General features: G+C 45.5%; 1 protein-coding gene across 2 annotated transcripts in view; it reads right to left on the bottom strand.

Moving 5' to 3' along the window:
- MKLN1 (muskelin 1) overlaps positions 1 to 27345 on the bottom strand; it is a 110450-nt gene that overhangs the window by 27919 nt on the left and 55186 nt on the right. For both annotated transcript variants that reach the window (XM_057425542.1, XM_057425543.1), the window contains exons 9-11: positions 24257 to 24369; positions 3324 to 3536; positions 1286 to 1507 (exon numbers count right to left, since the gene is read on the bottom strand). In XM_057425542.1, coding sequence (XP_057281525.1) covers positions 1286 to 1507; positions 3324 to 3536; positions 24257 to 24369 — 548 coding nt within the window. The remainder of the gene's footprint in view (positions 1 to 1285; positions 1508 to 3323; positions 3537 to 24256; positions 24370 to 27345) is intronic.

Below are 27345 nucleotides of genomic sequence, written 5' to 3'. Positions count from 1 at the left end.
AGGCAAGCGGCAACCAGCAAGCCAAGAATAACAGGTTTATTACTTCTCTGAGGTTTGCCAAGTGGAAAGTCTCTAAGAGGCAGATTATTTTTCTTTCAAATGGCTGAGAAAACAGCAAGGGAACTGAACTTCCAGGACCTGTGCTTACAGAAACCTGTATTCTTACGTGTGCCACAGACACATAGTTGAGGAATCCTCAGGTACCCTGTGCAGAACTGTGTGTGGCAATATGTTTTTCACCAGATTTTAGACAGCCATGCAAGGCAAAAATCAAATTGAAGGCACTGAAAACATGGTATTCACTATAAAAATTCTGATCCTTCATTTGAAAGGGAAAGAGAAATAAACTCAGTAAATTGCTCAAACTGGGCAGGTCTGAATCGGTGGTATCAGTATACACTTAAATAGCACAATAATAACTTCAATTCTCTTCTTAACCTCTGAGTCAGAGTTTAATGTAAGCAAAACTCTACAAACTCCACTTATTACCACTTAGAAGCTCCATGTAAATACAGTGCAGAACTGCCAGTGCACCATGTAGGCTTTCCTACTTCATGCTAATCTCCTCTGTACTGTGCTATTCCCCTGAGAACACCTATGTGTAAAGGCACCCTAGAACACACAGGCCAGTAACCACCTTCCCTGACCACCTTCCCCCTGCAGTTCCAAACTGGAAAGGCAATGGAAGATGGGTTCTAATACCTAATGATAAATAAAATGCTACATACACACCCCACTGTCCCATCCCTCTGCCTTTCCATCGGCCTGTGGATGAAGTACCCACACAGGCAGCTGTGCCCAGCTGTTAACATCTGCTCAAGACAAGCAGCAGCAGCAAGGGGCTCAGCACAAGGGAACAGGAGGCCTGTGCATCTCAATGCACACGAAGGAAGCCTCTGCACTAGACAGGTTTCCATTCTAGTAACTATGTAGATTATCTCCTAGACCAGAGGCTTCTAAACTGCTCTGCCAACTTTAACAGAAAAGCTCAAACTGAACCATAGCCCTTGGGTCTATTTATAATCATTCTATTAAATCAACCATGTAAAATTCACCTCATTTTTTACTTGGAATTTTTTTCCCTTCAAGTCCTGAAAGCTCCAAATCTTGAATTAATACCACCTGCACTTACCAAAGCAGCAACAAAATGTCAGCAAACATAGAATCAAGCCAGCCAACACACCGCTTGGGAGCTTAAAGAGCTTTAAACTTCCAAGGAAAATCAAACCCAGATGTTCTCCTTCAAGTCAGGCATCATAAAGCCAAGTACGGTGTGGATACTTACAGAATGAAACAACATACAGTGACCTATTCGGGACTGGATATCCTCAGGTCCAGCATTACAGGAATCCTCTCTCAGAAGCTTCCATGTCTGACACTGGCAGTCAAAAGCAAACAACCCACTGAACTGTGGTTCACTGGCTCTGCTGTCATCCACGCTGCCATTGCAGGTCAGGATTCTGCCTCCAAAGGTATAGATCATGTGTTTTTCAGAATCCATACACATCTGGAAGAAAGAGAGAAGTAGTTTTAAGCCAGCACATTCAGACTTAAATACTAAGATTAAACATCCCTCCCTTGCAAGTGATACCTGCTAAGTTAGAGGGTACTTCGCAAAGCTCCTGAGCCTCTAATAAAGAGAACATGCATCTTCACAGCTGATGTGAAAACTAGTTCAAAATGGGTCTAATTCCAACTTACTAAATAAGAAAAAATATAATAAGCAAAAGAAGGGAGAAAGAAATAAAACACTAAACGTAACCTTCATCACCTAAAACCCTTGCCTTTACCTGCTGATTTAAAGGAAGGACATTTTAGAGGCTTTCAACAGGATCCGTAACCAATTCTGCCAGCAAGTTAATAGAATGGCACCTTTGACAATAGCTATGCAAGGGTAAAAACCAAAAATCACTGCTAATGCACTGACCTCAACTCCATCAACCCAAAAATCGGCCTGTGATGTGTTACTCAGATTCCATCCTAAGCACACATTGACTGCTACCCCCACTGCTTCAACACAAAGCAGGAGTATAACCTGGCCAAGGATTTTTGACGAGACTGCAGCAGGAAGATGTTTATCCCCAAAACCTGAATTCAGGTTATGGCAGACAAGAGATACACTGCAGTACAAATCAAACAGCAATCTTCTTGACTCCAGGTGATGTTTTCAGCCGCGGTGCAAGGCAGAGGGTTACAAAACACCATGGGGAAGGAAAAGAAAGAAACAGAACACCAGAAAACAAGGCAAGATTACAGTCAGGCAGAGATGCTACTCAGAAAAGCCTCCAGAAAGGCTTCTAGGGCAGCACGTGTTTTGAAGGTTAAACAAAAAGCGCTATCGCAGGAGGTAGTGAGGGAGAGGAAGAGCTGCAGACTGATAAAGAATTCAGGGAGAACATTCTTTCCAAAGAAACAGCAGGGGGAAAAAGAAACCATTTCAGAGGCAACAAACAAGGTACCCAGAGTAGCCTTGCCAGCTGACAATTTACTTCTGCCTTTACCCCAACACCTGGGAGACTGGTATCTGTTGTTAATAGGACAGAAAAGACTGATTGGCTTTTGTTCTGCAGACAAGACACATCCTAAATGTTCGGTGTCAGCAGAAACTCATATTGTGCTGGCGAACATCAGCTTTGGTTACAAAACAGCTAGTCCCAATAAAAGCAGTTCTGGGGCTGCTTTAAGAATCAGCACTGCTGTGCTGTTTCTTGGCCATGGTTTGTAAAAACCAATTAAGAGCAAAATACCTTTTTCAAGTGCGCACAAGCCACTGAACACACAAGTAAAGGGGTATTTGGTTTGAATACGTGGACAGGTATGGCCTTTTAAAGGTTAGGAGCCACTACTCGAAGGTATTTAAGCCCAAATAAAGCAAGAACATATTATAAAGTGTGAAAGATAAGCAATGTTGGAAGAATCCTGATCCTGTTGGCCTCATTTCAGCAGCTTGCTCATAGCTTTCTTCTGAAGGTATCATACACAGCGTTGCAAGTTGTTCTTCAGTGCCCTCTGAGTAGGCAGATCTGCAAACCCAGCTCAACCACTGATTAAAACCAGATGAACTGTGCTTTGAGCTTTAATAAAATGTGTCTTAATAAAATAAATTTGTTTGCAAAGGTTTTTATGATCCTTCTGATGTGATTTGATTAGAACACCAGTCAGTGGCATGAGACAACGCCGCTATTAAGATTTAACTGAGTGCAGACCACAGCTTTCCTTATCACTCTCTTACCTGGTGGAGCACTTCTAAATCACAGGATACTACAATAAAAACTGATTCATGAACACTGAGAACCTGCAATAGGAGTATCAGTGTAACTGACCTGATGATCAAACACCAGCTTTGGGCCTCCATCCGCTGCGGTGTCTTCACTCAGCAGCATCCATGTGTTGGTGTCAATGTCATAGCGGTAGAAGTCACTCTTCAGAGATTTGCTGTTCCTCACAGAGGAATCCAGGTAACGTCCCAGCGTGTAGATCTGCCTTCGTTGAATGTCAATGCACATCTTGTGACAGGATCTGGCACTGGGACCACTCTAATAGAGAAAACAACCACAAAAATAGAGTTAGGTATCTAGTATCGTTCCAGGTAGGTCATTGCACACTCACTACGGGCAAGGAAGCACTATCAGCTATTGGAAAGCCTTTGAGAAGTCAAGGAAATCTCCTTGCAATCAAAAAACAGGATTAATCATAGAACGGTTTGGGGTGGTAATGACTTTAAGATCATCCAGTTCCAAGCCCCCTGCCATGGGCAGGGATGCTTCACTAGACCATGTCTCCCAAGTCTCTTTGGGCAACCTGTTCCAGTGCCTCACCACCCTTACAGTAAATATGTATGTATCTATATAATTGGACATCCCATAAAACTTCTTTGTCCTTTAGAAAGACACCAGCAACAACCTTTACGTTATTTTTTACAATTTCAGACTCGAAGCCTGTGAGATTCCTCAGGAAACAGCCTGTTGCCTCCAGAAGTGATCCTCAGAGGCATGCGAAAGCTACTTGATCTTTTAAAATAACACAGGTTGATGCACATGAGAGGCAAATTAAGATGTCACAGTCTATAAATAACCACACAGGAAGAAGATTAATAAGTGCTCTATTACAAGAAGCTCTGTCTTATTAATAGGCTGTTTTCTAACAGCTCATAAGCAGACACTCCCACAAGCAATCATAGCCCGTAATGGGTGTCTGAAGGTAATAAAAGCACCCCCTGTCCTTCCCAAATAGATAAGGCCATTCCAGACACAAGATGCAAGAAAGTTTCCCATGGTAAACAGAAATGCCATGAGTTATGATCTTCAAGAGAAACACAGAGAGGCCCTGTATAGTTATGTGCTCATCCACCCATTCGGGATTGCTCAAGTTCAATTATGGGCTGATTTAGTCAATGATATTAAGATCATTGACGTGGTGCTGGGCAGCAACCTTGATGCTTCCCAAATCTGGTTTTGTACATGCATCTTGAAGAACAGGAGTGATATTCCTGTTGACCTGGTTTCAAACCACAACAGCTGTACTCCAAAATTCCAGAAATCAAGATGTGCAAAGGCAAAATACGACACTGCAAAATGTCTTTGCAAAACATCAGACAAACAAGAGAAGAAAAAAATGGCAACTATGTCTTAGAGATGAATTCTATAGTTTAACATAGAATGGTTGGGGTTGAAGGGACCTCAAACATCACCCACTTCCAACCCCCTGCCATGGGCAGGGACCCCTTCCACTAGAGCAGCTTGCTCCAAGCCCCTGTGTCCAACCTGCCCTTGAACACTGCCAGGGATGGGGCAGCCACAGCTTCTCTGGGCACCCTGTGCCAGCGCCTCAGCACCCTCACAGGGAAGAACTCCTGACAAAAGCTATTTGGCCTTAGTTTGTGTAGTTTTGGTACTTCATAAATGAGAATGGCAGAACAAGGCTGGCTAACTCACTTCCAGGGGCTGGGAACCAACATGAAAACTGGTTGCAAGTGACTAAGAACAGCCAGACGCACAGAAGACTGAAGTATGAAAGACAAAACACAAGCCTATTAAAGTGTAGAGAAAAGACTTTAGTATTAATGCTACAGAATTCAATTTCTTCAATAAACATCTGTTACAGGGAACTGTTTACAGCAACAAATGACAATCTGAAGAGGTGAACTGTTCCTAGTTTGTAAATAGGAAGCATTATGTGGATTACAGGTTATTATAAGCAGTTATTTGACAGTAATTAAGATCATTTTCTTTTCTGAAAAAACACTGATAGAAGTGAAATATTAGCATAAAATCCTGGAATGCAGCAGAAGTTCATTCACTGCCTTTGGTTGCATGGAGGCCAGCAACATACTCTGCTTTGTTCCTAGTAAAAACAAGATAGCATGCAGCCTGTTCCAATGCCTGAGCATCCTTTGGGGAAGGAATTGTTCCTCAGTTCCATCTAAACCTGCCCTGGGGCAGCTTGAGGCCGTTTCCTCCTGTCCTACCATACTGTACCTTCCAGAGGACCCTGTTCCAAACACCCAGCATAGCTTCTTTGCCTGAAAAGTACTGATTTTGTGAATACACAAAGCTTGCCCTGATTCACAGCACAGTAACCCCAGCAGACAAAGCCCACCTCCAGTCACACAGCTGGGACACTTCAGGATTATGCCATTGTTCCTTTGCCAAAGAGCACATATTTGCCTTGGCTCAGCTGCCTTGCAGATGAAACGTTCGGAACTACCTGTGCTTTCTGACTCTCCCCTCTTTGCAAAGGTCACAGCAGGTTTTGAATTGAACCTATTGATTTAAGTATCTTTCCTCGCTCCCTCAAGGCCAGGTGGGGGCTTGGAGCAACCTGGTCTAGCGAGTGAATGGTGTCCCTGCCCCTGGCAGGGGCTTGGAACTGGAAGCTTGGCATAGTTACATAAAATAACCCCAGCAATGAAGCCTCCAGTGCATATGATCAGGACATGAGTGAAAACCTTCTTCCCCAGAGGGTGCTCAGGCATTGGAACAGGCTGCCCAGAGCAGGGCTGCAGTCACCGTCCCCGCAAGTGTTCACACAGCGTGGAGACGAGCCCTCAGTGCCATGGGTTAGTGGTGGCCTTGGCAGTGCTGGGGAATGGTTGGACTGGATGGGCTTAAAGGGCTTTTCCAACCCAGGTGATTCTGTGATTCTATGAACTGCATCCTCAACTGAAGTGTGTCTGGGGATAGACATGAGGCTGAGAGACTTCACACCTAGAAGACCAGTTTCAAGCCACGGGCATCACCCAGCACAGTTGCTATGTAAAGTACACAACATACCACTTTCAACTCCTAGAACTATGTCAAAATGAGAGAACTCAGGAAAACTACCTTTTCTTGTGTGCTGGTCACATCTCACAGGAATATTTGCCTTTTTAAAAAGGGCTATTAAAGGCTTTAAATTTGATCATTTCACCTATATAGGCACAGAAGTTTTATCACATCCAAGTTCCCTTCAGAACTTCAACTTTACCAACTTGCAGAGCCTGTCACAGCATGAACCATCTCTTGTAGTAAAGAAAGCTCCATCCAATTCATAACCTTTCCTCAAAGAAAACTGGAGTTACTCCTGCATAGCACTTACAAGATCACATAGAACCTGCCAACATTTATCACTAACTCCCTTAAACAGTGGTACACATTGGTTTGGTATTTGAGACAGAAGACAAGAAAGGCTTAAATTTGTGTTCACTTGATTTGACCATGGAAGCCCTTGTAGTACGCATTCACTTCAAAGGAGGACACAAAGTCCATTTTTGGAGACAGGTATGGGCAAACACTGAGAACGAGTAGAACACTTCAAGGCACGTGTGGTTAAGTGAATCAGGAGCCTGGGGGTGGTTGTGAATGTTCACCCAAAGACGTGTACTTCAGGTGGTTACAACAGGAAGCCTGTTCACCCAAAGAACACAATGCCACAGCTTGCCATGGGGGAAGTGACCCACCAAATTCAAACAGAGAGTCTGATTCCAGAAGCGTTCAAAGAAGTTGACCCCTTATAAGCAACAAGTGAGAAAAACCAACCATGACAATCACAGAGGCAGAGGCTGGAAGGGCCCTCAAGGATCACCTGGTGCAACCTTTCTAGGCAAAGCATGGCCTAGATTCAGACAGCCCAGCTGAATCTTAAGTGTCCAGCATTGGGGAATGCACAACTTCCACTGGGAGATTATTCCACCGGCTGATTGTTCTCATAGAATCATAGAATAGTTAGGGTTGGAAAGGACCTTAAGATCATCTAGTTCCAACCCCCTGCCATGGGTATCAGGGGAACGGTGACTACGGTGCCTGCTTCAGCTCCTCCTTGGGCAGTTCCATTCGTCACAGCCCCATGAGCTCAGGAATATCCACGCCGGTCACCAACGTGAGCCCAGTGCATCTGCAGCACATCAGGGAGCAAATGGCAGTTGCTCTCAAGCGTCTCAAGGAGCTCGAGGAGCAAGTCAAGACCATTCCTGTGCTGCAGGTCAAAATTTCAGTGTTACAGGAAGAGAAGAGGCACATGACGGCTGAACTCAAAAACCACAGGAAAGCCACTCAGAATGACACATACGGTTTCAGAAAGCGGTCCTACAGTGCAGGAAATGCAGAGCAGTGGGAACACATGTCTCAGGTGAGAAGAGGTGGAGAACTGTATATAGATTGTGAGGAAGAGGTGGAGAGGAACACCTCACACTAAACCATATCACCCAAGGCCTCATCCAGCCTGGTCTTGAACACTGCCAGGGATGGAGCATTCACAACCTCCCTGGGCAACCCATTCCAGGGCCTCACCACCCTCACGGGAAAGAATTTCCTCCTTGTATCCAATCTAAACTTCCCCTGTTATCAGTTTTAACCTGTTACCCCTTGTCCTATCACTACAGTCCCTAATGAAGAGTCCCTCCCCACCATCCCTACAGGCCCCCTTCAGATACTGGAAGGCTGCTCAGAGGTCTCCACGCAGCCTTCTCTTCTCCAGCCTGAACAGCCCCAACTTCCTCAGCCTGTCTTCATACAGGAGGTGCTCCAGTCCCTGATCATCCTTGTGGCCTCCTCTGGACTTGTTCCAACAGTTCCATGTCCTTTTTATGTTGAGGACACCAGAACTGCACACAATGCTCCAGGTGAGGTCTCACGAGAGCAGAGCAGAGGGGCAGGATCACCTCCTTGGACCTGCTGGTCACGCTCCTTTGGATGCAGCCCAGGATACGGTTGCTTTCTGGGCTGCGAGCGCACACTGAAGCCGGCTCATGTTCATTTTCTCATCCACCAACACCCCCAAGTCCTTCTCCTTGGGCTGCTCTGAATCTCTTCTCTGCCCAACCTGTAGCTGTGCCTGGGATTGCTCTGACCCAGGTGTAGGACCTTGCACTTGGCATGGTTCTCAATGCGAAAAACTTTCTTCATGTGTCCAAGTCAGAATCTCCCCAGGAGTAACTTGTACCCATCACCCATCTTCTTTGTAGCCACCCTTTAAATGCTGGTACATGGGGATAAGGTCTCCCCTGAGCCTTCTCTTCTCCGGGCTGAACTAAACCAGCTTTCTCAACCTTTCCTCACACGGCTTCCCAGTCCTTGGATCATCTTTTGTGGCTTTTCTCTGGACCCTCTCCAGTCTGTCCACATGTACAGCACAGACCAAAACTGAACCCAGTATTCCAGGTGTGGCCTGACAAGCACTGAGTGGAGCAATGACATCTGTCTCTGCTAGTGATGCCCTTGTTGATGTTCTCCAGCATCCTGTCGGCTTCCTTTGTCACAGCAGCACACTCTTCAATCCCACTGAGTCTGTATGATAGACATGACTCAGTTCAACTCCACAGCTGAAGAGACCACACATGGTTAGAGAGCAGAACACCCTTCTGCCCCCTCTTGCCAGGATATAGGCTGGTTCACAAAGCAGGAGTTAATGTCCCAAGGTAAGTGGATCTTACTAAAGATCTCTATACCCATATTCAAATTTGGCCCTTATCACCAAAGATGAATTACAGACGCACCAAACATATTTACTTGCTGCTCCTCTAAATATGCCAGCTGCCATTCCCAAGCATATCTGCAGCTAATGACAATTTTACCTGCACACTGATAACCACAAGAGAAGATTAAACAAGCCCGAGCCTTCTCAAGCAGAACAGAAGACAAGTAACAGTTTTGACCAGTTCCCACTTAATCTGCCTCTGTGGTTATCTGAACTCTCCACAAAGCAACACGACTCCTCATTAAGTACTTGTCTTTAGAGGTAATATCATCAAACTTTCATTCAAACCATTCAAAGTTATTTGCATGTGGGATCTGCAGTTTGGCAGATGAAGCACCAAGAAGCCTTTGACGGTTTTGGTAGAGGTATTGCTTGCCAAACAGCGTTCTTGGTTAAAACCAGTCTCCTCAGTACAAGACAAGGAGCTACTAGAAACAGTCCAGCAGAAGCCACAAGGAGGATCAGGGGCCTGAAGTATCTTTCTTATGATGAGAGATTGAGGGAGCTAGGCCTGTTTAGTCCAGAGGAGAACAGCCTAAGAGGGGATCTCATCAATACAGATCAATAGCTCAAAGGCAGGTGCCAGGAGGATGGTGCCAGACACTTCCCAGTGGTGCCCAGCAACAGAATGAGGAGCAATGGCCATAAACTTAAATGCAAGCTTCACCTCAACATGAGGTGAACTTCTCTACATTAGAGCATTGGAACAGGCTGCCCAGAGGGGTTGTGGAGTTTCCCCTCTCTGGAAACATTCAAACCCCACACCACGGATCCGCTCCTGTGTAACCTGCTCTGGGTGGCCCTGCCTTCACAGGGGGTTGGCTTGGATGATGTCCAGAGGTCCCTTCCAACCCCAATGATTCTGTGAAAACAGACTGTAGTAAGTCACGTCAAGCAACAGCCTGAGTGACCTGAACAAACACCAGCTTTGGGGACTCTTTCCAATTCTCATCAGGAAGCTCCTGGCACACACAGTGCAGCAACCACACGTGAAAGAAGCTTGTGACCAAGCTAAGTTCTTATTCAGATAGCAAGCAATGTGCTACGCTGCTTTGGCCAGTCCCTGTGCTTCTGCCAAGGCTGTGATGGCTATAGTAAAGCATTAGCATATCACATTTCTAACCCACAGGACACCAAACAATACCAAACATTACTAAGCATGGGCACTGTTCAGTTTCTGGGGAACTCAATAAGTGCCCACACGGAGCTACAACTAACCTGAACAAAATGGCTCTCTGCCACCCAGCACCACTGTACAATTAGCACAGCATAATAATGCCCACAACAGACTAAACACTATGTGCCATGGCCCTGTTTTCCAGCGTTACAATCGGCACCCTGCTCTAATATCCGTCCTCAAAAAGGTTGGTCTTGATGCAACTCCTCCAATCTCTAAAATAGAGATAAATGCCCTGATGAGGATGGGATAATAAGAGAAAGGAAGAGAGTATCTACAACTAGGAGTACATACAACAGGCTTCCAAGCCTTTAATCACCGAGGAGCAACCATGGCCAAACAGGATTTTTTGGTTCCATCAATGCTACACGAGATTCAATTGTACAACGCCAAGTGAATGCACACTATGGTTTATGAAAAGCCTTCTCCCCATGCTAAGCCACTTTATCAAATCTAATTAGAGCTTTCTTCATTTAACTTGCAAATGCTGAAAGCAATTATCCCACTTAAGGACTAACTTACAAAACGTTTTCAAAAGGCAACACAACGGCACCGAGAGACAACACGGCCTCCATGGAATAATTGATTTGTTCCTATACAGGAGGGAAAGGATTGGGACTCAGCTCCTTAAGGGAGGGTCTGCTCAACATAACTACTGATGCCAGAATCGGCATGTATCATCTTAGCAACAGCATCCTGGCATCCACTAAGGCACAGACATGATAGCTTCCGTTTTTTGTTTCAATTTTCTTCTATAAATGTCCTATAATCATGGAATGGTTTGGGTTGGAAAGGACCTTAAGATCATCCAAGTCCAACCCCCTGCCATAGGCGGGGATGCCTCACACTAAACCATGGCACCCAAGGTTCTGTCCAACCTGGCCTTGAACACCAACAGGGATGGAGCATTCCCCACTTCTCTGGGCAACCCATTCCAGTGCCTAAGCACCCTCACAGGAAAGAACTCCTTCATTATATCTAACCTGAACTTCCCCTGTTTCAGTTTGAACCTATAAACTTGATTTAATAGGAACAGGACCACAGGAAGCCAGTTCCACTTCCCATCCCACCTCCCCAAACAAAACCTAGGGGAGCTTGGCTTCTTGTGGTTATCATAACCTTTTGCAGATAAAGGGGTTTCAGTTGCAAGCTGATCTGTTTTATTCACACTGATCCAGATGAAAAACCTCAGGAGCAAGCCTGGAGCCTGTTCAAGAGCCAGGGAAATAAAAACAAAGGACAGCTGACTAATTCTCCCTTCTTGGTGCTGTAAAAGACTGAATGGAATGTGAATAGTGCCTCCAGTATAAAGTTCAAAAATAAGCACCGTGAGGTAAATGCTCTTGTCCTAAAGCAAACTAGGACAAGGACATAAAAAGGCATAAACAACCTACTTTGTTTTCAGTGCTGAGAGCAGGCTGTCAGGCAACAAATAGTCCCTCCTGCCTACACACAACTGCAGAGATTAATTGCTCTCATTTCCCAGTTCCAGAGGAGAATTCATTTCCTCCTCCACCCCACCCCCATCCCCAGAAAAAAAAAAGGGAAAGTTCTTCCTAATGTTGGGAATGAAAGGAAATGTAGATTATTCTTGGGGCTCATTCAAGTCTATATGTTTTTTTACGATGAGAGCTCGTTAGTGCTTTATCAATGCCAGGCTTAGCTAATGAGTCTTCCCAAAATGCTTCATGGAAGCTGTGGCTCAAAACGATTTGCTTTACTCTGCATGTGTAGTAAATTCAGCAACAGAAACTACTATAACCACACACAACACACTTGCATCGCAGACAAATTCCTCGCTGAAGGCATTTTAAGTTTCCCAACCAGAAACCTAATAAAATAATTGAATCTCTTGGGTTTTAGGGTAGCACAGGACATTTGTGTTGCCCAGCAGCCCAAACCGCACAGCACATGGCTGATGTATTGCTCTAATGCCTGTGCAATCCTTGACCATGTGCCAGGAGCATCAAGGCACAGGAGGAAGCAGGTCACACAACAGGAGCATCACGACCATGCTTGTGGTCAAAGCAGCCTGGCAAGGCACACAGCATGGGATGTGTGCTGTCTACGAGGGTTTAAGTGTGCAAGACCCTCCCATAAAGAGGGTCTCCATGATGGTAGGAATCGCAGAATCCCAGACTGGTTTGGGTTGGAACGGGCCTTAAAGCTCATCCAGTTCCAACCCCTGCCACGGGCAGGGACACCTTCCACTAGAGCAGCTTGCTCCAAGCCCCTGTGTCCAACCTGGCCTTGAACACTGCCAGGGCCCCACAACTTCTCTGGGTGACTGCAGTGCATGTCATTGGATGACCATGAACTGACAACTCTAGCAACAGACTTAAAAACCTTTAAATGTCACAGAGGGTACATGCAGCAAAGGATTAAACCGGGCTCTCAGATGTTTCTAGGAACACAGGATGGAAGCCTAGCTCCAAGAAACATTCTGGGTGATGAATGTACACTGCATTCATTCAATTACTCTGCAAGTCTGCCTTAAGTAAAAGCTTAAAGCAGCAGCACACGAAGCTCTCAGCTACACCACGTCAGCAGCCACAGATTTCCACTGTAAGATATTCCTGCTAATCTCCATGAAAGATAACAGCTATTCCAACGTACCTTTACAGCTGTACCAGCTATAAAGAATATTCTTTGAGAATATACAAGTTAATACATTTTGACAATAACCATTTTGGGAAGCCTATTAAACAGATCAGAACCTGGCTAAGAATCGCCATGCTTAAATCCCACCACCCCCCCGCCAGGACCAGTACTGGAATGCCATGGGTCTACAGCATTTGTCACACAGAACACTTAAATGTCTTACAGCAAGTATTACTTTTGGATATCAGAAAGCTTCTAACAAGTATTTGCAAATAGGTAACTCTGAGTAAGTTATGCTCCATCCCTGGCCAGGTTGGACAGAGCCACAGAGCCATGGGTGACATGGTTTAGTGGGAGGTGGCCCTGCCCATGGCAGGGGGTTGGACCTGGATGATCTTAAGGTCCTTTCCAACCCATTCTGTTCTATAATTCTATGATTCTAAGTGTAGCCACCCCTAAGACAAGGAAGGCAGCCTCCGGTCAGGCAGCTGACACGGTATTTGAGCTATGGCTAATCTGCTTACGAGCATCCTCCTATAGCAACACAACCAGATAGATTTAGTTGCAAAGTATTTTCTGGGCATCTGACTCAGACATGATGGAGCAGATTAAAGTCAGAGGTGGGTTTTAGCACACAGTTCTCTCGAAGGTGGGAAAACACAAATAAACCAAACAGGATGAAGAGCCGCTTCTCCTCCTTCCTAAAAGCCCGCACGCATTTGGGATAGGCCCAGTTCCTCGCTGTTGATACTTCCTGGCCTCCAGGTGAACCTTCCACAGAGAGATTTTCCCTGCTTAGACTGGAAGGAAAAAGTAAATACCCCAGTGTTCTATCTCTGAAAGACAGTTCGATGAGCTTGTAAGTCAATTGATTCAGCTCAGAGATCAAGCAACATGATCCTTATGATAGGAATGGACTGGATTTAATGGTCCATGAAGGGCCATCCCCTCTAGTCCTACCTAAGACTTAACTTATGGCTTGCTCAATCCTTCAGGGATCCCAGAATGGTTTGTGTTGGAAGGGACCTTAAAGCTCCTCCAGCTCCAACCCCTGCCACGGGCAGGGACACCTTCCACTAGAGCAGCTTGCTCCAAGCCCCTGTGTCCAACCTGGCCTTGAACACTGCCAGGGATGGGGCAGCCACAGCTTCTCTGGGCACCCTGGGCCAGCGCCTCAGCACCCTCACAGGGAAGAGCTTCTGCCTAAGAGCTCAGCTCAGTCTCCCCTCTGGCAGGTTAAAGCCATTCCCCTTGGCCTGGCCCTACAGGCCCTTGGCCAAAGCCCCTCTCCAGCTTTCCTGCAGCCCCTTTAGGCACTGGAGCTGCTCTAAGGTCTCCCTTTCAGGAGCCTTCTCTTCTCCAGGCTGATGCAGCCCAGCTCTCTCAGCCTGGCTCCAGAGCAGAGCTGCTGCGAGAGGGACCAGTGCAGTTTCATCACAGCACAGACTCAGTGCAGCACATGAGCACTGCTATGAAAAAGAAGAGATGCTTCACGCTCTATTGCTTTTAATGCTCTATTCCCATGAGCTAACCTGTAAAAAATGAGTCTCCCTGCAGACCTGCCTGCAACAACAACTAATCCCAGAGTATTTTCATAAAGGAATGACCCAGCAGATCATCAGCTGGGTTCTGATGAACCCTCATGAACATGCCTGCAAAGAAATAAAGCATACCCTATGCTTTGACTCATGAACTTCCTAAAGCACCAATACTCTGCTTTTGACAGCTGTGGTGCATCAGTTTACCCACAGTGCAGAAACAACTTTGGCAACGGATGCCTGTGCTGCTGCCAGCACAGGGAGCCATGTTCCTGGGTCATTTCTGAGCTATGTGCTCTCACACCAAGGTATCAGCAAGGCCTCCCAGCAATGCGTAACACTGTGGGTCTCATGTTGCAGTAAATAAACCAAGGCATCCTGTGACCAACAGAATGTCTAAGCAAGCAGGTGGAATAGTGGAAAAGGGAAAAAACCTCCCAGAGCTTCACGTGTGCAAATAATTCTTTCACCTATGTGAAGAAGGCTGCAGGAACATGTACGAAAACATGGCTCAGGCTTTAGTCTGCAGTCCAAAACTAGTTATCCAGACTATGTGATTCATTTATAAGTGCAACCAAGAGAAGCACTGAAGTAATACCCTACTACAGGACAACCTCACAGCGAAAGGACATCAATACTGTGCTATTTCCACCAAAAGCCACGATGTACCTGCAAACCCAGGGATGAAATGTGACTAAACCCATAGCTGCTTACATTTCACAAGCAAATTGTTGCTTTGTCACACATCAGCTGCTCAGCTCTGCTTTCAGTACCACTGATGACATACAACAGACGACCCACCACAGAACCAGAGCTTTCAGCAGCTCCCAGAGACGGGCCCTGAGGACAACATGCCTCATGTGCTGAATTTAACTAACCCCATTAACAATTGCAGGATGTTGAATGAGGTCATTTCTGCAAGCATCAGAAGTTCACCCTGTCCTCTCATTACCAGGAACAATGACTAGCAAAGGGCCAGCCAAGAAGAGATTTTTCCATAAATGCAAACTCTTGGGCTTAGCTTCAGATCAACAGGCTAAAAAAGACATTTCAACTAGTCATTTATAAACTGTTCAGCCACAAAGATGGGGATGCAGCAAGGCCAAAATGTTGGAAAGGGGATTTCTTTTCCTTGTATTAACTGTCCATGAAAAGCTGGTGATAGATAAACATGACATTAGACGTCTAAATGCCTTGAGAGCCACAGGCTGTCTCTGAGAAAAGGAAAACAGTCTTCAACAAGTGACAGGGGTAGTTTGTACCCAGAAGTGCTGGAAAATCATACAAGTGGCTGTATAATTTGTCCCCTTGGGCTAAGGCATGGCTATGGGATTGCCACCTCAGGGATACAGACACTAAGTTTACTGCAGGCTTCCTCTGTTAGCTGTTACAGCAACATGGCAAGAGGAAAACATCAGAATAGAGTGGTTTGGGCATCAAAAAAACACAGCTGTGGACACTGCCCTCCCTTCTTTTGAACTAAGAGGCAGGTAATGAAAGTTGTGTCTTCTGAGATTTGTTTCTCACCTTTCAGCTTCTCAGAGAACAACATTTAGTTATCCAGCTCCAGGAACCACATCTATTACGACTGCAAGTGCAGCACATGGCTCGTCTCTGCTGTGGCACAGTTGCAGAAACAAGGCAGCTTCAGTACTGCAATGATCTACAGAGAGGACAATCAGCCAAGAAACAGTGCAAGTATGCTCACTGGAGGTGTGGGAAGCACCATGCTTAACCTTTCTCTTCCGTGTGATCTTCTGAGGTGATCCTGCCCCTCTACTCTGCTCTCGTGAGACCTCACCTGGAGCATTGTGTGCAGTTCTGGTGTTCTCAACATAAAAAGGACATGGAACTGTTGGAACAAGTCCAGAGGAGGCCACGAGGATGATCAGGGGCTGGAGCACCTCCTGTATGAAGACAGGCTGAGGAAGTTGGGGCTGTTCAGCCTGGAGAAGAGAAGGCTGCGTGGAGACCTCAGAGCAGCTTCCAGTATCTGAAGGGGGCCTATAGGGATGCTGGGGAGGGACTCTTCATTAGGGACTGTAGTGACAGGACAAGGGGTAACGGGTTAAAACTTAAACAGGGGAAGTTTAGGTTGGATCTAAGGAGGAAATTCTTTCCTGTTAGGGTGGTGAGGCACTGGAATGGGTTGCCCAGGGAGGCTGTGAATGCTCCATCCCTGGCAGTGTTCAAGACCAGGCTGGATGAGGCCTTGGGTGATGTGGTTTAGTGTGAGGTGTCCCTGCCCACAGCAGGGGGGGGTGGAACTAGATGATCTTAAGGTCCTTTCCAACCTTAACGATTCTATGTAACAGGAGGACAACAAGAGATAGAACAAGGGGGAATGGCTTTAACCTGCCAGAGGGGAGACTGAGATGAGCTCTTAGGCAGAAGCTCTTCCCTGTGAGGGTGCTGAGGCACTGGCACAGGGTGCCCAGAGAAGCTGTGGCTGCCCTATCCCTGGCAGTGTTCAAGGCCAGGTTGGACACAGGGGCTTGGAGCAAGCTGCTCTAGTGGAAGGTGTCCCTGCCGTGGCAGGGGTTGGAGCTGGATGAGCTTTAAGGTCCCTTCCAACGCAAACCAGTCTGGGATTCGACAACAAGCATAACATACGGCAGCAATCACGTGGGGGAGGTTATAAAGACAGAGCACTAAAAACAAAGCATGCACAGGGCAGTGCAAGTCCTAGAAGCCAATGGTTCCTGAAGCCCAGTATCAGTAAAATCCCCATCACATACATGCCCTAGAAAATTCATAGATTAAGTGCTATTAAGCATATGAAGCTCTTTCAGGTCTGAAAACTTGATGTTATCAATGCACTAACCGGTTCTGGCAGTACATGCTCTCAAAACAGTCCAGAAAGGTTAAGCCCTTATATGTCCAAAACCCATTGGTAGAAATAAACCATCAGTAGCAAGGTCCACAAAACCTACTACATTTTCAAGCACGTAATTATCCAGAGAAGTTAGCTAAAGGGTTTATCTATGGTACTACTTGAGAATGCTTCCCCTACGCTACCGTACTGGGATAACTGATATTTCTTTAGGGATTTCTGTATTTGTACAGCTTAAGGAGTGTTAATGTAACACAAGTCTTTCACAGTCAAGCTGAAATAAGAGACTACTCTGCTCCCAAGGCAGAGCTGACTCATGTGTGAATCATGGAATGGATTGGAATGAACCTTAAAGCTCATCCAGTTCCAACCCCTGCCACAGGCAGGGACCCCTTCCACTAGAGCAGCTTGCTCCAAGCCCCTGTGTCCAACCTGGCCTTGAACACTGCCAGGGATGGGGCAGCCACAGCTTCTCTGGGCACCCTGGGCCAGCGCCTCAGCACCCTCACAGGGAAGAGCTTCTGCCTAAGAGCTCAGCTCAGTCTCCCCTCTGGCAGGTTCAAGCCATTCCCCTTGGCCTGTCCCTACAGGCCCTTGTGTGAAGCTACTTTCACCTGGATTACATGAGAATAATCTTTCCTTCTACCCCATATACTCCCATGTTTCTTTAAATCCTTTTTCTCTATCCATTCAGTGGAAACGCAGAGTTCCTGGGATTCCAGCTGGCCTTTCCCTTACAGGTACGTATTTGTCTTTAAGACCCAAAAGGATATAAATCAGCACTCCCTATACCGATATCCATTGCTTCACTGAATCCTTACCTGAAAACCTCCATAATGCTTTGAGCATTTGAATAATGTGTCATCTTCCCTGGGATGCATTCACAACCACTCCAGCGTGTCTCTGTACACTGCCTCATCTGCAATTTACAGGGAACTGGATGATGCAATAACTTCCTAAGAAAGCCATATAAGTAAAATAAAGCTGCATTCCAGATGAGGATCAGAGCAGTAAACTCATCATAAGCCTGAGCTGAAGCGGTGATTTCTATCAGCACCCAACACCACAAATCATCTATGCTTGACACATTACTTCAAGGGGTAAAAGTAGTTTAGAAGCTGCACCCTTTGCATCTGAAGGCTTTAAGATAGTTTGGAAATCCACATCTAAACTATAGACTGGCACATACAACCTCCAGGACTGCCTTCAGAACATAATGTGTTTATTTAAGCACTCCCTTCTCTCTAAGATCAAATTCACTACCAATGTGTGAAGGGACCTCCACACACTGAAACATCTGGTGCTAGAAATAATTGAAGTTTGGCTGCTTTTCTGTGCCTTCTGTTAAGTTGGAAGCAAGAACTACAGGCACTAGTGACGGTACTGAGTAACTAACGACCCAGAGCTGTTTGCAAATAGGGATGATCTTTTCTTTAAGAACAAGTTGAAAAGGGTAAGTAAAGGAAGGGACAGAGCTCCTCAGGCACACAAAGTAGCATAAACAAACAGTTATCTTTAAAAGCTGAAAACCTTCCCAAAAATGTTTATATTACTGTTATCAATAATAATGATGATGATAATGATAGTAACAATAGAGATACTCCTCCCTCAACGAGGTCTTCTTGGTGTAGGCTGCCTATGTGGAAATCACTGGAGAAGTCCGTCAGGCATCTCAAGTGTGTCTCTAACCTTTTGGAGAAAGGATACTGGCTGGAACAGCTGAAACCCCTTATGCCACTAAGGAAGAAGGAAAATAAAACATTAGCATGTGATACTGAGGATCAGCCTGGAGTACTTTTCATTTGGTTCCCTTCAGCACCTGCCTCCTATGCTCCTGCTTTTGTAGGCATTTATGCTATTTAGGAAGTTGGCTCCGACGTGTATCTGCAGTATCCAAGTTTCTCTCGTAGGCATTTTGGGACAGCTGCTTTCTCCCTGTGCGCTTTTGCGGCACCAGGCATCTCATACAACCGAGCATCCGTACAACTGGAACTACTCACAAGTAGGACATGGCACATGCAGTGTATTAGATCTCGAGTCCATAAACATGACAGTATTGGAAACGAAAGAAATCACTCAAGTTACTTCAAGCGTCTTCCAAACTCTACCACCATCTGTGGGAAGGAGTCAATATTTGAGACTAGTTCAGTTCCTACACTTCAAACAGCACAGGGAAAAAGCTTTACATAGAGAAGCTCACATATTTCTGCATGACACCAAGAGAAACCTCAGTCATAGGTGTCACAAATGCTTACAGATGCATCAAGTGGTAATGTGACATTGGAAGCTTTGGGTAAACTCATCCCTGTCAACAAATGTAAAGAGATGCATGCAGACACCATAGAAAATGTAACTGGAAACACAATAGCAGGTGAAATTCACCCTGGCTTTCACTCTTATGAGATCTTTCTACACTTGACAGCTTTTACTTTCAGCACCCTGGAAAAGCACTCGGTGCTGGCAGCAAGCTGCCACCTTACAACACACCAATTCTCTGCATCGTTTTGAGCCCGCTGAACAGGAGGTACTTGTTGACCTACACTTCATTGTGAGGAATGATTTCTCCTCTCAAGCAGTTAACCGTGACAAGACCTTCACTTCTACCTTTGGCATGAAACACTTGAAGAGTTCTGAAGAAAGAGTGTCACCTGAACCTAACCCACTTACACAGTTTCCATATCCTTTAAGGAGCTGGTTTGTGAGCAGGGCTTTCCTCTAGAAAAGCCAGAATAAAGATGAGTCAACATACCACAAACACACACCCCAGAAGACACCAATTGTGCAGTAACACACTGTTTGAAGGGAGATCCTGTATCTCTCTTCATGTCTCTAGGGGATACTGAGACAAGCTACAGGAATACCAGTGACATACAAAATATGCCAACTGCTACGTTGCTTTATTCTCATTTATCAACTCTCCAGAGGCCTCAACATCTCTCAGCATTTTAATCCTATTTTTAAGCGCACATAACTATCAATTTACACCAAGCAAAGTCTTTCCAACAGTTCACTCCAACTGTCCTCCTGCACTGAATAGTTGGGGCTGTTCAGCCTGCAGAAGAGAAGCTGTGTTGAGAGCTCAGAGCGGCTTCCAGTGTCTGAAGGGGGCTAACAAGGATGCTGGAGAGAGGCTCTTCATTAGAGACTGTAGTGATAGGACAAGGGGTGATGGGTTCAAACTGAAACAGGGGAAGTTCAGGTTAGATATAAGGAAGAAGTTCTTTACTGTGAGGGTGCTGAGGCACTGGAATGGGTTGCCCAGGGAAGTGGTGAATGCTCCATCCCTTGCAGAATTCAAGGCCAGGTTGGACAGGGCCTTGGGTTACATCGTCTAGGGTGAGGCTTCCCTGCCCATGGTAGGGTGTTGGAACTGGACAATCTTAAGGTCCTTCCCAACCCAAACCATTCCACGATTCTATGAATTTCACTAAATTAGCCTTCAAGACAGGACACTGCTGCTTGGGAACTCAAAACGTTAAGACAGCAAAACACATACATTAAGTTTCTCTATTTTCTATCCCACTGGCCTGGGATCAAAATGCCCAAGGAATGACAAGGTTTGTTTTCTCAAAAACTATTTATTCCCAAATCCTGATCTACCACCACTAACAAACTCTGGACACAACAGCATTTGTCAGAACATTCCACTTGCTTCAGGGTAAAAACCCTTAAAGGCTCTTAGACTAAACAAGCTTTGGCTGTGCCTCATGCCAACTGATCCACAGGGCTGTTGCATACTTGAGAACCCCACAGAGGGCGAAGTTGTGGGTCCAGCTGAAAGGTCACGAGCTGCTCCATAGTGTAGCTCCTTAGAAAGATGCAAGCTTGGAGAAGAAGGAGGATTTGACCGTGACTGGAGGAGCTTTGCCAGATCCACACGCTGAAGGGATGGTAGGAAGTTCTCATTCAGGTCTCTTTGTCCTTTACGGTACGTACACTGGAGGTTCAGCCCACCACCGCAAGCAAGTCCTCTACACCCCCTGAAGACTCGTAAGTTATCAGCTACTCCAACAGTGCTGGGAGCATCTGTTCCCCACATAAAACAGCTCTGGAGAATAAGCTTTGGTAGTCTAACTGTTAACTCCAAGAAACAAAGAGCCATTTCTCCAGTTCGCTGGCAAATTCAGAACAACAACAGCAGCAGAGGTTGTTGAAAAGGTCACACAAGCTTCTCATAACACATTGCAACAGAAGCTCCCAGCACCTTTATCCCAAAAGCATTGCTGTGTGTTACCTCCATGAAAACACTGGGTAAAATGCAACTTTCCCCATATCCTGCTCTTGTCCAAGCTTGATTGAGTGGCTGACTGAACGACAGCCACGGATGGATTAGAACCAAAGAGCCAGAAGCAGAACCAGCACAAGAAAACACAAAAACAAGACAAAGTTCTACTGGAATCCACTCTGAATAGTTTTTCAAATTCCATGTCAACAGATATTTCCTTTTAGCAAATTGTTTGTGAGCAGTCGATGTCCCCATTAGAGAAACATCTGGAGTCTTTGTTTTTGAATTTACTTCTCAATGTTTGAGATTGACCTTTTCCATTTCTAAATCAGGTTTTATCCAGACCTCTTTAGAAAGAGGGGAAAAAAACCACTTGCTGGTTTGCAAGTACAGAATCATCGAACCATAGAATCAAACAGGTTGGAAAAGACCTTTTGGATCATTAAGTCCAATCATTCCTAGCACTGCCAAGGCCACCACTAACCCACGGCACTGAGGCCTCGTCTCCACGCTGTGTGAACCCTTGCAGGGACGGTGACTGCAGCCCTGCCCTGGGCAGCCTGTTCCAATGCCTGAGCACCCTCTGGGGCAGGAATTGTTCCTCAGCTCCATCTAAACCTGCCCTGGTGCAGCTTGAGGCCGTTTCCTCTTGTCCCATCCCTTGTTCCTTGGGAGCAGAGCCCAGCCCCTCCTGGCTCCATCCTCCTGTCAAGCAGTTGGAGGGAGCCATCAGGTCCCCCCTTCAGTCACCACCACCCTTCTCCTTGTGAACTCCACTGCAGACTACATCCATGCAGAAAGTCCTCCTAGGTCTCCATTTCCAAAGCCACACACGTTTCTTTGCACTTTTCTCCACTAAGTAGGTCCCTACTTCAAAACCGCCCATACATGCAACTCATTCTCCCTATTTTTTCCTATTCCCCTATCTCGCTTCTTCTCAGCTCAAAGCTCTTCCCATTTCTCATTGTCATTTCCTGACCTTCCATTGCACCCTGTATTTTTTTTCCTCCAAAATCACTGTATTGCCACTTCATTGTAACAACCCAACTCTTCTACTGCAGCCCTCCTTCACATACTCCTTTCTCCCATCCCAGTGTTACCCTGCTAAAGCCAGACAGGAAGAACTCCAAGAGCAAACATACCCTGCTGCTGGCACTGCTGATGCCTTGCATCCCAGCCAGGTCTCCCAAGCTTTACGGAAGCCCAACTGGATGTGTCAGGATCCCAGCAAGAAAGGGACTCAATCCCTTAAACACTAGAACTACCCACAGTGGTTTGTGTGGGAAGGAAACGTGGTAACTCCTCTTTGACAGCAGGCCCTATTTCACTGTGTCCTGAGCCAGACAAATGTACACATTAAGGGGCTACAGAGCAAGAAGTAAAAGAAGAGACAATTTGTTGTGCCACCTTTTCTATACCTGCTCTTTGCTTTCCCAACCTCCTTATAGAGGGAGGCAAATGAAAGGAAGGTCTAGCTGTTTACCATACAGTTGAGAAAAGGGATAAGTCCCAATTTCCACTTGCTACTCTGTCACATACACCCCCCTCCTGACCTTAAAAATAGGTTACCTGCTGAGTAAACAGTGAGGAAAACAGGAAAAGCCATGGCTCAAGGCAAACAGGGGCAACACAACAGGACTGGTGCCCTGAAGACTAAAACCACCTTCAGCATTGTATCATTAAACACAAGGTGTCCCTGCCTGTGGGAAGGGATTGAAACTGGATAACCTTTAAGGTCCCTTCCAACCCAAACCATTCTATGATTCTGTAAGTAGACACAAGCAACGATGAAAGGACTAAGAGTAAAAAAACAACTTCAAATGAGACTAAAACCAACTTACAAAGGTATGAAATATAAGGACAATTTTACCTTCATACAGCTCTATTATGATGGAAACTGGAATGTCAGTTCAGTTTTGTTACTGCCCATTTTGTAAAGGATGTCAGAATCAGTAAGTGCATGACACACACAGAGAGGTTTAAAGGCTAAAGGAAGTGCCTTACTGGGAGGCTTTTTCAGCTCAGGCTATGTGTCCTACTTGATTACACCCTCTAACCACCTTTGCCAGGAAAAAATGGCAATACTTAAGTGTTATTTAACCTGGGACAAAAGCTCATGAATCAGTTGTGACAAGAAACTGGAAAAATACAAGTGGGAAATAAGGTGGTTTTAGCCTTTTCAAGTAGTTGAGGAAATCAGGTGCTGAATTTGTCACAGAGTGGTGGAATCTCCAACTTTTCATACCTTCAGGAAGAGGCTGCATGAAGTTCCTGAAGTTATGCACTTGAAGTAAGAACCCCAAACACAATAACTACACAGAACTTTAACATTTCACTGTGTACAGCAAAATGAATTACACAAGCAAAAGGTCTTGGACTTTCTTTTTGTTACCTCCTCTAACCCAAGCTACGTTCATTTCAGAGGGCTCATACGTCAAACACTGAGCAAAACAGGCCAAGGCAAATGGCTCAAATGAATACCACAAAAGCTCTTGGGATTGTGTGGCCTCTGGCAGCTACTCTAGAGACTTCCAGCTGTTGGTTGTCCGTTTCTCCTCCTTTTTGATAGAAAATTAAAGAAAAGAAATAAGCAATTTGTTTCTGAAGCTCAACACCAGCATCAGGTCTGAAATGTTTATCAGTAAGTCTGTGTGTTCAGTCCCTATCAAATTATTTACCTCATGTTCTACTCAGGGAAGTGATTCTTGGCCAACCAACCTACTCTTGAGGAATAAATCTTCCCCCTTCCAGCCATCTCAACACTTCACATTCATATTTTCCCCATGTCAGCATTTCAGAAGCCTTCAGAACTGAAGGGTCCGTATTCTGTGGCTCTCACTGCGTGTTACACATCAATACAAGCCCTTCAAGCACAGCATTTTCCCGTGCAATGATTCATATATTAACAACAGGATGCTGGCAGAACTTACCTCTTTCTCAGTATCCCTGGATATACAGGTCCACTGGTTTTCCTTCACACTGTATGCCCAGAAGTCGGCCAGATCCTGAGTTCCATCCCAGCCACCAAACAAATAGACCGTTTCTGGAACCAAAAAGAAAGAACGTGTTAATTTTATTGTTAAAAGATGTCCCAGGTGTTTGGGAGGTACTGGCCTGTTTAAACACAAACAGAAGAGAAACTGAAACTGATTCTTACTTTGACTGGAACCACTCACCAGGACAAAGAAATCTGGTTTGGTTTAGTAAAGGAAGTTGTGGGGATTGATAGCCAGCCAATTCTCAAGGAGTCATTTGCTGCTTCAACATTTACAATCAAACCCACAGCCTCCTGATTAACAGTCAAGACAGAACAATAGTTAACGTTTTGGATGCTGTGCATTGCAGTCTATCAGTGATATCTCAGCTTGCACCCAGTTTGGTGCAAGATCTGTACCTCAGAAACGCTTCAGAGAGAGCAGCAGCAAAGCTTTGCCGTTTAGTCCATCCCTCAGAAAGAAAAACTCACTTCAGCTATGAAGTCCTCTTCAAGGGAAACATATGCCTTGCCTAAAGTAACTTACCTGATGCCACAAAAGCAAGGAAGCAGAACAGTTAAGAGATTTAAGTCAGGCCTATCTTCAGAGCCTGGCACCTTAAACCCACAACTGTGCTGTGCACAGCAAGTTCTAAGGCTTCTCAGAGTCACTGATAAAACCAGATGAAGCATCTGAACACGGGAAGCATTTGAGGAAGGAGACTCTGTCCTGACATGGAGAGATAACTAAAGCTGCTCCCGTTATAGAAACATCACTATCTGGTCTCAAATGCTAAAAATACTTGGTTTTTAGACTGCTTTTAAACACAACACAAAGCCAAGTCCAAGAACAAGTCACTGAAGACTTGTAGAGCTTTGAAAAACTCCCTTTAAAATCCACAAACCGCTTCCATTTGGGAGGTAACAGCCAATTTTTAATCCAACCCCAATTAAAGAGCAGAGTTAGAAGCATGAGTATAAAATGGGAATAGTCCCTGACCCTTACCTACCATCAGGATAGTGGTCATCACCATGGAAAGGTTACCCTGGTTCATTAACTTTAATTACCCTTCCTCCTGGACTCAGGGCTCCCAGTGTTCCCTGCAAAGAGCAGGTCCCTTTGTGCACATAAATTCTCACAGCTCACAAAACCCACATTACCACAACAGCTTCATTGATAGCCGGGGAAAAGAAAGGATTTGGCACTAAGCGACGTATCCTACTGGGGCCTTGCCAAACTTCATGCCTGCCTGTGAAGGCTTTGTTGTCTCACATGAAATTTAATAGCAAACCTGAATGAATCTGATGAAAACTCTCGGTTTTGAAAGTTACCTAAAGGGAGCTGACAGAATTCAAGAGCATGGAAGTGCTGAAAGAGGAGCACAAACCTACGGCGAGCGTAAACCGCGAGCATCCCTGGAGCCTGACAGCAACACCGATAACGCAAGTGCCATGAACAGCATGCCAAACTTGGGTTTCAGCCTGATGGAAAACTGCAGCTCGGATGAAAGACAAGCTCCATCAGGACCCAGACTCAGAACGATTCATTTTTTACTCTTATGATGCAGTAACAGAACAAAATACTTATTTTTATGCACATTTCTTAGTGCACAAATGCATCTCTTGGTCATGTCAAGGCAATCTTTTTCCATAGGGTTTAAACTTGCAACTGTTCTCCTGTAGTATAAGGAAAACAGTTTGGTGACTTTTGGAGTTTGGGGGGCTTTTGTTTTATTTTGAAGTCAAACTTCACTTCTCTCCCCAACCAGTATCACACCTTGTGCTCTATCTAATTCAGGTTTTACGGGGAGGGTTTGCCTACAAGAAACCTGGAGAGGGGCTTTGGCCAAGGGCCCATAGGGACAGGCCAAGGGGAATGGCTTTAACCTGCCAGAGGGGAGACTGAGATGAGCTCTTAGGCAGAAGCTCTTCCCTGTGAGGGTGCTGAGGCGCTGGCACAGGGTGCCCAGAGAAGCTGTGGTTGCCCCATCCCTGGCAGTGTTCAAGGGCAGGTTGGACACAGGGGCTTGGAGCAAGCTGCTCTAGTGGAAGGTGTCCCTGCCCGTGGCAGGGGTTGGAACTGGAGGAGCTTTAAGGTCCCTTCCAACACAAACCAGTCTGGGATTCTATGATGATTCTAGGGTTTTCACCCTGCATGCAGAGATCCAATGAGACAGACCCACAATGCATGCCCAGTGCTCCCAGGCATTGTCACCTAAACAACATACCAGCAAATACCCAAAGAAGATGCAGGGAAGAGACCACAGGAGGCAGCAGGAGGAGAGCACAACGGTCTCACATCAACAGAACTATTTCTACTTCAGTAGCACTGGGGAACTGAAGATGCAAGCAGGGCATCTTGCTCTGGCAGAGGGAAGGATTCTTTCTTTGTATCCCAGCGATATTTAACGCAGCAATATAGATGCTCCTTTATTAAAGCAAACCTCTATTCTGCTTTAGGGACAGAGCAGAAAGATTTTCAATCCTACCCGCAAGGCAACAAGAAATACATGAAAGTGGTTATATTTACCCACAGCTTTTACCAGCTACATTTAGGAACTCCAATTCCTCCTCCAGCATCTTAACCTTATCTCTTCTACATTTATTTTTTAATACAAATTCAACACTTTGAATTAAAGATGCTCTGTGACTATTTCTAAACTGCTTGCTCAGCCTAAAATGTCTCTATAATGTCTGAATTCTTTTCTTCCCTTACTCTCTAGAAGCCCAGAAGGTGCAAGAGCATTCCTCACATTATTAGAGAACTTATGTTCCCAAAAATTAACCTATTTCCTGTCAACCTCTCCTTCACTTCTACTTTTCAGAAGAGAACACAAAGCAGCCTTCTCCAATCCCTGTTAAATACCAAAATCCTGGAGTAGTTTCAGTCCAGGTTCACGTGTTCTCCAAGTCAGCTTTTCTGACTCCTTTGAACTCCAGCTTTTCCACATGGTGGGATCCTGGTTCAGTGGATGTCTCTCACCTAATGGGTGTTCCACAGCAAACTGCTGAAGCCAGGCTGATAAGAGATGCTTGATATGACTG

The sequence above is a fragment of the Pezoporus wallicus genome, unplaced genomic scaffold (genome assembly GCF_028554395.1).
Source record: "Pezoporus wallicus isolate ANWC-B61680 ecotype Strahan unplaced genomic scaffold, APGP_CSIRO_Pwel_v1 contig_4722, whole genome shotgun sequence".
NCBI classification, from domain to species: Eukaryota; Metazoa; Chordata; class Aves; order Psittaciformes; family Psittacidae; genus Pezoporus; species Pezoporus wallicus.
The sequence above is the reverse complement of the archived record's forward strand: the minus strand, read 5'-3'. Positions and strand labels throughout refer to the sequence as shown.